This window comes from Cebus imitator, unplaced genomic scaffold (assembly GCF_001604975.1).
Source record: "Cebus imitator isolate Cc_AM_T3 unplaced genomic scaffold, Cebus_imitator-1.0 Scaffold53, whole genome shotgun sequence".
NCBI classification, from domain to species: domain Eukaryota; kingdom Metazoa; phylum Chordata; class Mammalia; order Primates; family Cebidae; genus Cebus; species Cebus imitator.
This window is the reverse complement of record NW_016107368.1, coordinates 3,716,045-3,727,078: the sequence shown is the minus strand read 5'-3', so window position 1 is coordinate 3,727,078 and position 11,034 is coordinate 3,716,045. Positions and strand designations below refer to the sequence as shown.

At 54.0% G+C, this 11,034-nt stretch overlaps 2 protein-coding genes across 2 annotated transcripts in view; one reads left to right on the top strand and one right to left on the bottom strand.

The window, feature by feature from the left end:
• The window catches only part of NDUFA11 (NADH:ubiquinone oxidoreductase subunit A11), a 10,660-nt gene extending 7,074 nt beyond the window's left edge, over positions 1-3,586 (bottom strand). The window contains exon 1 of the mRNA XM_017528358.2: positions 3,401-3,586. Within this exon, the coding sequence (XP_017383847.1) occupies positions 3,401-3,497 (97 nt within the window). The 5' untranslated portion in view covers positions 3,498-3,586. The remainder of the gene's footprint in view (positions 1-3,400) is intronic.
• An 882-nt stretch (positions 3,587-4,468) lies between these two features.
• On the top strand, positions 4,469-8,892 carry VMAC (vimentin type intermediate filament associated coiled-coil protein). Its single transcript, XM_017528357.2, has 2 exons — positions 4,469-4,839; positions 8,392-8,892. Exons 1-2 carry the CDS (start codon positions 4,649-4,651, stop codon positions 8,708-8,710), a joined length of 510 nt encoding a protein of 169 aa, XP_017383846.1. The 5' UTR covers positions 4,469-4,648; the 3' UTR covers positions 8,711-8,892.
• Positions 8,893-11,034: the final 2,142 nt, after the last annotated feature.

The following is an 11,034-nucleotide window of genomic DNA, read 5'->3' as shown; positions in this document are numbered from 1 at the left end:
CGGGTACCTGTAATCCCAGCTACTTGGGAGGCTGAGGCACGAGAATTGCTTGAAAATGTGAAGTGGAGCTTGGAATGAGCCAAGATCGCACCACTGCACTCCAGCACGTGTGATAGAATGAGACCCTGTATCCCCCCACCAAAAAACTAGGGAGAATAAATGTTACCCTTGAAGACCCCTGGGCACTCTGGAGGGTTCACAGAAGCCACTGACCACCCCTAAATCTAAATCCGACACCATCAGAGATCCCCTGACATGGCACCTCTGTCAAAAGTTCCCACTTCTGGCCAGGCACAGTGGCTCACGCCTGTAATCCCAGCACTTTGGGAGGCCGAGGCAGGTGGATCACAAGGTCAGGAGTTCGAGACCAGCCTGACCAACATGGTAAAACCCCGTGTCTACTAAAAATACAAAAATTAGCTGGGCGTGGCACCGTGTGTCTGTAATCCCAGCTATTTGGAAGGCTGGGCAGGAGAACTGCTTCAACCTGGGAGGCGGAGGATGCAGTGAGCCGAGATCGCACCATCGCGCCCCAGCCTGGGTGACAGAGCAAAACTCCGGCTTAAAAAAATAAAACACAGGGTGCGGGGGCTCACGCCTGTAATCCAACACTTTGGGAGGCTGAGGCGGGCAGATCACAAAGTCAGGAGTTCCAAACGAGCCTGGCCAATATGGTGAAACTCCGACTCTACTAAAAAACACAAAAATTAACGGGGGCGTGATGGCGGGTGCCTATAGCCCCAGCTACTCGGGAGGCTGAGGCAGGGGAATCCCTGGAACCCAGGACATGGAGGTCGCAGTGAGCCAAGATCGTGCCACTGCACTCAAGCCTGGATGACAGAGCAAGATTCTGTCTCAAAACAAACAAACAAAGTTCCCACTTCCCCCTCTAAGACCCTCTAGGGAGCCTCCCCTGGCCCCAGAGGCTCTTCACTCAGCAGCACCACACTGCGGGACAAGCTGTCTCCTCCAATGGCCTCCTGGGACCGCAGCCCACCCATTTCGTATTCATGCACGAGGAACACACACACTCTCTCTCACATCAACACCAACATACGCATCTTTCTGAGTGTCAGATCCTATCCCCTGGGTGGCCCCTTGAGCCCTTTCTCCTGAAGACCCTCGATAAGGATCTGATGGGAACAGTCCTTGCTTCAGAGACCCCTAGGAGGGGGTCAGCCACTGGATTCACAGCCCAGCTTTGAAGGACCCTGCGGCAGTTAATATGCTTCTCCAAACTTCAGTCCCTACCTCTAAGAAATGGATATACAGGCCGGGCGCGGTGGCTCACGCCTGTAATCCCAGCACTGTGGGAGGCCGAGGCGGGTGGATCACGAGGTCAAGTGATCGAGACCATCCTGGTCAACATGGTGAAACCCCGTCTCTACTACAAATACAAAAATTCAGCTGGGCGTGGTGGCGCGTGCCTGTAATCCCAGCTACTCAGGAGGCTGAGGCAGGAGAATTGCCTGAACCCAGGAGACGGAGGTGGCGGTGAGCCGAGATCGCGCCATTGCACTCCAGCCTGGGTAACAAGAGCGAAACTCCGCTCAAAAAAAAAAAAAAAAAAAGAAATGGAGATATAAGAACGGTCTGTCTTACTATGGATAAGTATGCAAAATATGGGAGTGATGCCCTAATTCACCTCCCAATGGAGCCGCAACTGTGGCCAGGTCCGGTTTTACATATGCTGGAAATACAGAGGTGACCAAAATGATTCCTCAACTTACACACACACCAGCCATGATTTTTTTTTTTTTTTTTTTTTTTTTTTTGAGACAGGATCTTGCTCTGTCGCCCAGGCTGGTGTGCAAAAACGGTGCAATCATAGCAAATCAGAGTCTCAGACTCCTGGGCTCAAGTGATCCTCCTGTCTCAGCCTCCCAAATAGCTGGGACTACAGGTACGCACCACCATGCCAGGCTGTTTTACTTTTTTTTGAAATGGAGTCTTGCTCTGTCACCTAGGCTGGAGTGCAGTGGCACAGTCTCAGCTTACCGCAACCTCTGCCTTTAGGGTTCAAACAATTCTTCTGTCTCAGCCTCCCAAGAAGCTGGGACTACAGGCGTGCCCCACCACACCTGGCTAATATTTGTATTTTTAGTTGAGACAGGGTTTCACTATATTGGCCAGGCTGGTCTTGAACTCCTCACCTTGTGATCTGCCCGCCTTGGCCTCCCAAAATGCTGGGATTACAGGCGTGAGCCACTACGCCCGGCCCCTTTTACTTTTTTGGCAAAGATAGGGATCTTGCTATTTTGCCCAGGCTGGTCTGGAACTCCTGGCCTCAATCAATCCGCCCACCTTGGCCTCCTGAGTGCTGGATTACGGGTGTGAGCCACCGCTCCTGGCCCAGTGTGTAAAGATTCTTGGCCAGGTGTTGTGGCTCACACCTGTAATTCCCAGTACTTTGGGAGGGCGAGGCAGGCAGATCACCTGAAGTCGGGAGTTCGAGACCAGCCTGACCAAGATGGACAAACCCTCTCTACTAAAAATACAAAATTAGTCAGGGTAGTGGTGCATCCCAGTAATCCCAGCTACTCCAGACGATGAGGCGGGAGAATCGCTTGAACCCAGGAGGCAGAGGTTTCGGTGGGCTGAGATCCCGCCATTGCACTCCACCCTGGGCAACAAGAGCAAAACTCCTCTCTCCACCCTCAAAAAAAAACATTCTTAATCAGTGGAGACTTCCAGCGCCATCTGGGACCTGATGAGTCCCAACCTGGGGCTCATTAAAGAATTAAAGACATAGAATTAAAGGCATGATGCCCATGAAATGCTCAGGGTGGAAGGGATGAGACTCTGAGGTCTCCCCTATAAGAGAATGCCAGGGCTTGTGGGCCCCTGTCATTCCCTGCAAGGCTACCCTCAGTAGCTCCTGATCCACCTCACCTAGGACCTCTCTGGCGGTCCTAGTAAAAGCTTCAGCTGTCCCTGACCACCCAGCACCCCTTGACCACAGAAAGAACTCATCCCACCCCAAAACGTTCTCAAACTTCTGTACCGCCCTCAGATGCCCAAATCATGACTCATGACCCCCTCTAATAATCTGGTTAACCGTTGGAAAGTCTCGTGGTCCCCTGGCTCCTTGGACTCTGATAACGGCGCTGTCTCACTCAACAATTTCCCGGAGTCTGGCGATCGCTTGGGACCTCCTTAGACAACCCCAGGGAATAGTTTGTCACATGTCACGACCCCCAATGCCAACCCTGCTGGACCACCTGCCAACATCCATTTCACACAAGATACCCCCCCACGGCCGCCCAAGACACCTCGATAACGACCACATGCGTACCCGCGAGACTCCCAGCTCCGTTCGACCCACTCAGACAGCCCCCAGTGACCCCAAGACCTCACAGCGCTCCCGGCCCTCCACTCTCGGGGCCCGACCAGCACCCACCGGCGACGGTGCCAGTAGCGGCGGTGCTGACGGCTTTGCGGTGGCAATCGGTGCCATCGGGGATGTCCCAGAACTGACTCATAATCCTCGGCGCCATAGCCCGCAGCTCGTACCCCGCACCGGGGGACTCAGTCGACTTTGCAAGTGCAAGGGCAGATACCGCTGGCTATCGCGAGACTTCCCGGGCTGCGCGCGCAACCTCCCGGGCGCGAAGGCCGGCAACAAGCGCGCAACTTTATTGATAGCCGCGGACATGGACAAGGTTGGCACGCATGCGCCAGGAACAGGCCTAGTGGAACAGAGCCGCACGTGCATCCCCAGGCCGATTCCCAGAGGGGGAAACTGGGAACGACTGCGATCAGTACAGACAGATTTCGCTAGTCCCAGCTCAGTGAATCCTAGGTTAGGGAGGGTTTGACTACCAGAGAGGGGAACTAATATAGAGAAAGGTCCAGGCTCAGGCTGGAACGGGCGGGACTCCACTTGACGGGAGCGAGACGTCATTGTGAGGCGGGCATGGCGGGTATGTGCCCACACCCTTGTCAGAATCAGTATGGGGGGTGGTCATGCCCTGTGGTCAATCACCAAGCTGGAGTCGGAGCCGCGTGCTACTGTTATGGGGCGTGGACAGGGGACGGGGATTAGCGGGAAAGTGACCAATGACAATATTAGAAGCTCAGCGGGACGTTGCCTCTGTCCAACCAGCGGCTGTCCCACGCCCTAGGCCGGATGAAATACACAGGCGCTTGGCTTGGGGGCGTCACTAGAATTGGATTTGACCAGTCCGAGACTGTATAAGGAATGAAAGGGCGTAGCCGTGCCTGGATCTGCCCCTGACAGGCAGCGGGATCGGGGGCGTGGTCAGGCTTGTTGTTTCGAGGGGTCCGGGCCAATCCTGGTGTTAGCTTTCAAGTCGGGCGGGGACAATATCAAGGTGTGACCAATCACGTTTCCAGAGCCTGAGTTGGGCGAACCGCTGGAGAATGTGGCCAATCTAGGGGCGTGGCTGTCACGATCTGGTCCAATCCTAGAGTGAACCCGAGCTCGGCGGCGGAGCTTCTTGATGCCGGAACCAGTGGTAGTGTTTGGGTTTGAGGAGAACACGACCCAGCCCTGTGGGGCGGAGTCTAGCGGGGTCAGCGACCAATCGCGCCGAGGTCCAGAGAGGCAGGGCCCTCCCGGAGGCGGTGCCTGTGTGGGTTCCGGGCCGCCCGGGGGTGTGCCCAGGCCTGCACAGCTGCCTGGGCCATGTCGGCGCCGCCCGCCCTGCAGATTCGGGAGGCCAACGCGCACCTGGCAGCCGTGCACCGGCGCGCGGCGGAGCTGGAGGCGCGGCTGGACGCTGCGGAGCGCACGATGCACGCCCAGGCCGAGCACCTTGCCCTCCACGACCAGCACCTGCGCGCCGCCCTGGACGAGCTGGGCAGCGCCAAAGACCGGTGAGGTCCGGGGTCGGCCAGGTGGACTTCACCGAGGCTGGAAAGCGAGGAAGGGCAGGGGAACAGTGTGCACTCGTGTGGAAGCGGGACTGCTTATGGGGTTGATAAACAAACCAAAAAACTCGAATTAGCAATCAGTATGTAAAGTTGAGAGACGTGGCACAGGTGTGGACCTCTAACTTCAAACAGGGCCCACCTTCCCACAGGTGCCGAGCGACGCAGTGACCACCGACCACCCTGTATAGGCACTGGGAGCTGTAGCAGGCTCGTCAGCAGGGGAGAAGGGAATCACATTAGCATTTTAACTTTTTAATTTATTACTATTATTTGAGAGGGAGTTTCGCTTTTGTCGCCCAGGCTTGAGAGCAGTGGTGCAATCTCGGCTCACTGCAACCTCCTCCTTCCGGGTCCAAGCAGTTTTCCTGCCTCAGCCTCCTGAGTAGCTGGGATTACAGGCGTCTGCCACCTCGCCCGGCTAATTTTTTGTATTTTTACCAGAGGCGGGTTTTCACCATGTTGGCCAGGCTGGTCCTGACCTCAGGTGATCCGGCCGCCTCGGCCTCCTAAAGTGTTGGGATTACAGGCGTGAGCCACTGCACCCGGCCTAAATTTATTATTTTTGAGGCAAGGCCTCACTCCGACCTTCAGGCTGGAGTGTAGTGGGACGATCTCAGCTCACTGCAGCCTCGACCTCCAGAGCTCAGGTGATTCTCCCACCTGTTTTCCGAGTAGCTGGGACTATAGGCGTGCACTACCACACCTGGCTTTTTGTATTTTTTTGTAGAGACAGTTTTGTCATGTTGCCCAAGCTGGTCCTAAACTCCTGTGCTCAAGCAGTCCTCCCACCTCACCCTTCCAAAGTGCTGGTATTACAGGCATGCACCACCACACCTGGCAGATTAAAAAAAAAAAAAAATCCTTTAGAGATGGGGTTAGACTGTATTGCCTAGGCTGGCCTCCAACCCTGGGCTGCTCAAGTCATCCTCCAGCCTCAGCCTCCCAAAGTGCTAGGATTACAGGCATGAGCCACCATGCCAGCCTGTATCAGCATTTTCGAAGAGTCCCTCTGGCAGCTGAGGATGAAAGAGATGAGACAGACACCCAGGGAGGAGGGAGGAGCTGGGGCCCAGGTGGGAACTATTAATTCAGAGCAAATTGGACATATTCATTCATCTTCACTGAGCACCTACTGTGCGTCAGGCAGTATACTGGGTACTGGACCACATCGGTAAGACCTACTCAGCCTTGCCCATTGGGTGTCCACAGTCCAGTGGAGAGAAAGACATATCACTGAGCAGTTACATCATTGGTGGTCAATGGCTGTGATGGAGGGGCATATGGGGCTCTGAGGGGTCCCAGAGGGAAGGCTGCCTGGAGGAAGAGCCTGCTAAGAACAGATGGGAAAGGATACTGGAAAAGAAGGAACTGCGGGAAGAGTGAGGGGATGAAATAAGAGGTCTCATAAGAAAATGGCATAAACTGGCCGGGTGTGGTGGCTCACGCCTGTAATTCCAGCACTTTGGGAAGCCAAGGCAGGCAGATCACCTGAGGTCAGGAGTTCGAAAGCAGCCTGGCCAACATGGCAAAACCCTATCTCTACAAAATCTTTTTAAAAAATTAGCTGGGTGTGGAGGCACACACTTGCAGTCCCAGCTACTCAGGAGACTGAGGCAGGATAATCGCTTGAACCAGGAGGCAGAGGTGCAGTGAGCCGAAATGGCGCCACTGTACTCCTGCCTGGGCGACAGAGTGAGACGGTCTCAAATGAACAAATGCCATAAATGAAGTGGCTTAAACCAGAGGTTTATTTTTCAGCATTCTGGAAGCTGGTGTCTGAGAGCAAGGTGCCAGCACAGTCAGGCTAAGGGAAAGGCCCTGTTCCGGGCTTGCAGATGTCTGGCGGGCAGAGAGAGCCAGGGAGTCCTTTTGTATTTCTTGATATAATCGCACTAAGCACTACTTCCATTATAGAGACCCCACCCTGACAACCTCATCTAACCCTAATCACCTCCCAAAGGCTCCAGTCTCCAAATACCCTCGTACGATTAGGCTATGTGTCCCCACCCAAATTTCATCTTGAATTGTCATCCCGTAATCCCCATGTGTGGTGGGAGGGACTGGTGGGATGGTTTCCCCTTCATGCTATGACAGTGAGTTCTCGCAAGATCTGATGGCCCAGTGCACTGGCTCTTGCCTGTAATCCCAGCACTTTGGGAGGCTGAGGTGGGCAGATCACCTAAGGTCAGGAGTTTGAGACCAGCCTGGCCAACATGGTGAAATCCTGTCTCTACTAAAAATACAACAACAACAAAGAAATTGGCTGGACTCGGTGGCATATACCAGCAGTCCCAGCTACTTGGGGCGCTGAGGTGGGAGGCGAAGGTTGCAGTGAGCCGAGATCACACCACTGCACTCCAGCCTGGATGACAGAGCTAGATTCCATCTCAAGAAAAAATGAACAAATAAGTGAAAATGGGAGATCTGATGGTTTAATAATGGGCCCCCCCTTCACTGGTCTCTCAGTCTCTCCTGCTGCCCTGTAAAGAGGTGCCTTCCATCATGATTGTAAGTTTCCCGAGTCCCCCCCAACCAAGCTATGTGGAAATGTGAGTCACTTATATCTTTTTCCTTTATAAATTACCCAGTCTCAGGTATGTCCTTAGAACATCATGAGAATGGACTAATACATCTCCCACTGGGGTTATGGCTTCGTCATATGAATTTGAGAGAGAAAGAAACACTGTTTAGGTTGGGCACAGTGGCTCACACCTGTAATCCCAGCACTTTGGGAGGCAAAGGCAGGTGGATCACTTGAGGTCAGGAGTTCAAGACCAGCCTGGCCAACATGGGGAAAACCCGTTTCTACTAAAAACACAAATATTAGCTGGGCGTGGTGGTGGCATGTGCCTGAAAAGCCAGCTACTCAGGAGGCTGAAGCAGGACAGTTGCTTGAACCTGGGAGGTGGAAGCTGCAGTGAGCCAAGATCATGCCGCTGCACTCTGGCCTGGGCAACACAGCGAGACTCCTTCTCAAAGATAATACGCTGTAATCATAATTATAGGCGGTAGCTAACGCCTGTAATCCCAGCACTTTTGGAGGCCGAGGTGGGTGGATTATGAGGTCAGGAGTTTGAGACCAGCCCGGTCAACATGGTGAAACCCCATCTCTACTAAGGATACAAAACATCAGCCAGGTGTGGTGGCGCCTGCCTGTAATCCCAACTACTCGGCAGGCTGAGGCCGGAGAATCACTTGAACCTGGGAGGTGGAGGCAGCAGTGAGCTGAGATCACGCCATTGCACTCCAGCCTGGGTGTGGTGGTGGGGGTCTGTAATCCCAACTACTCGGGCAAGACTCCGTCTCTAAAAAAAAAAGTAAAAACAACAACAAAAACAAACATTCCATTCATGACCAGGAAGGGCCCTGAGGCAGTGGTAAGGAATGCGGGCTTTATCCCAAAGGTGATGGGGAGCCTCTTGGGTTTCCGAAGCAGGGAGGAGCCGGCCCTGAGGTCCTCGGTTCTGTAATCACCTCCTTTTGCCTTCCTGCCAGCGAGATTGCCACACTCCAGGAGCAGCTGAAGACGTCGGAGGCCACTGTCCACAGCCTGCAGGCCGCTGTGCAGCAGAGGGATGAGCTGATTAGGCAGTTGCAGCACCGGGCTGAGCTGCTGCAGGACATCTGTCGCCACCGGCCACCCCTGGCTGGGCTGCTGGCTGCCCTGGCTGAGGCTGAGCACCTGGGGCCCCTCCCGGCCAGTAACCCCAGCCGCCCACCCCCTGGTGGGCCTGGTCCACCCCTTGCCAACAGCACTGGGGAAGAGGCAGACAGCGACCACCTCCAGCCTGCAGTGTTTGGGACCACAGTGTGAGCTGGGATGCAGATTCCAGTATAGACACAGAGGGCACCGCTGTCAGTGTCCCTCCGAGTCACCAGTGTCCTGAAGGCGGACCCTATGGCAGAGCCACAGTCCTGTTTAAGCATTAGAACAGGCAAAACAGTCAACGGTTTCAAACAGGCCCACAGGCCAGATGCAGATGTGTAACCCAGACAGAGGTGTTCTTGTTCATGTGTTTGTTTTTAAACTTTGAATCAGTCATCCTGGCTAAAAATCTGGCAGTGCATACACAAAGATCTGGATTTCTGGCAAGACTTGGCCATGCTTGCCTGGAGTCCAGGGCACCCTCTTTAGCCAGGGTGTGTTTCTGTCTTTTTTTTTTTTTCTTTTTTTGAGACAGAGTCTCACTCTGTCGCCCTAGCTGGAGTGTAGTGGTGCGGTCTTGGCTCACTGCAACCTCCACCTCCTGAATTCAAGCGATTCTCCTGCCTCAGCCTCCCCAGTAGTTGGGATTACAGACCCCCACCACCACACCCAGCTAATTTTTGTATTTTCAGTAGAGATGGGGTTTCACCATGTTCGCCAGGCTGGTGTCCAACTCCTGGCTTCACGCGATCTGCCCACCTTGGCCTCCCAAAGTGCTGGGATTAAAGGTGTGAGCCACCGTGCCACACCAGCTTCATTTTATTTTCTTTACTCAACTTCTTACCATCAGAGTGTAAGCTCTATGAGGGCAGGAATTTTTGTCTTGTTCTCTCTTTGTCACCAGTGCCTGATACATCCCAGGAGCCCCAGGAGGAACAGGATGGATCTGTGGGCTCCTAAAGGGAGTCAGGGGACCCCTAGCACATCTGCTGAGGTGATGAGGCCCCTTCCAGCCAGCCTTTTTTTTTTTTTTTGAGAGACAGAGTCTCGCTCTGTCACCCAGGCTGGAGTGCAGTGGAGTGATCTCGGCTCACTGCAATCTCCGCCTCCCGGGTTCAAACGATTCTCCTGCCTCAGCCTCCAGAGTAGCTGGGATTACAGGCACCCGCCACCACACCTGGCAAATTTTGTATTTTTTAGTAGAGACGGGGTTTCACCATGTTGACCAAGCTGGTCTTGAACTCCTGAGCTCAGTTGATCTGCCTGCCTCAGCCTCCCAAAGTGCTGGGATTATAGGCATGAGCCACTGTGCCTGGCCCTAGCCTAGCTTTTGTAGCAAGCAACTGTCTTTTTATATGCCCTAGAGAATCTATTTTTGAACTCCTTGTTTTGTGCTGTCCTTCTTACCCAGAGACATTCAGGGTGCTTTGCTTTTTATCAAACCAGGGAAAGGAGAAAACTCCTGTGCCTTTCTGTGCCAGCCTGTCACCCTGGCCTGGTGGGCAGCCATTCCCCTGCCTCTTAACTCAGGGAACTGTCATACCAGGAACCACCGAGGGACACAGCCTGTTTCAGCCCAGAAAGGCTGGAGGCCACCCACAGCCCTCAGGATGGCGCCTGCCTGCCTGCCTGCCTGGCAACAGCGACCCCTCATCGCAGCAACAATGGCCCCATTTTCTCCTCTGGATGAATAAGGAAGGGAGTTGTTTGTACAAAGCAAAGGCAGGCTGTGGCCTGTCTGTGCTCAAGAATAAACCAGATGATTTCTTGGCCTGGGTCCTTCATCCTTTCATCCTGGCCTGGGGGCGAGAGGGGGCCCTCTGTGTTGTCTGTGCCTCATCGTGGGGTCCTGCTAGGCCAGGCAGAATGTAGGCAGCTTGTGCCAAGCACTCTCTACACCTGACTGCATCTCATCTTCAAGGTTCCCTGTAGACACAGGCTTTGTCCTCACTTTACAGCTGTGGAAAGCAAGGCCCAGGTCAGGCGTGGTGGCTCATGCCTGTTATCCCAGCACTTTGGTCAGGAGTTTGAGACCAGCCTGGCCAACATGGTGAAAACCCAACTCTACTAAAAATACAAAAATTAGCCAGGTGTGGTGGCGCGCACCTGTAATCCCAGCTTCTCGGGAGGCTGAGCCAGGAGAATTGCTTGAAAGCGGGAGGCAGAGGTTGCAGTGAGTGAAGATTGCATCGCTGTACTCCAGCCTGGGCGACAGAGTGAGACGCGGTCTCAAAAAATAAAAGAGGTCCAGATGTGTGAACGGAAAGACTAGGGATCTGGAGGGCTACAGCCATTTCCAGTTTCTGGGGACGTTATTGCTGAAATTCTCTTTTTCAGATGGAGTTTTGCTCTTGTCTGAAAAAAAAAGAAAAGGCCAGAGTACAATGGCGCGATCTCGGCTCACGGCAACCTCAGCCTCCTGGGTTCAAGTGATTCTCCTGCCTCAGCCTCCCAAGTAGCTGGGATTATAGGCATGTGCCACCAAGCCCGGC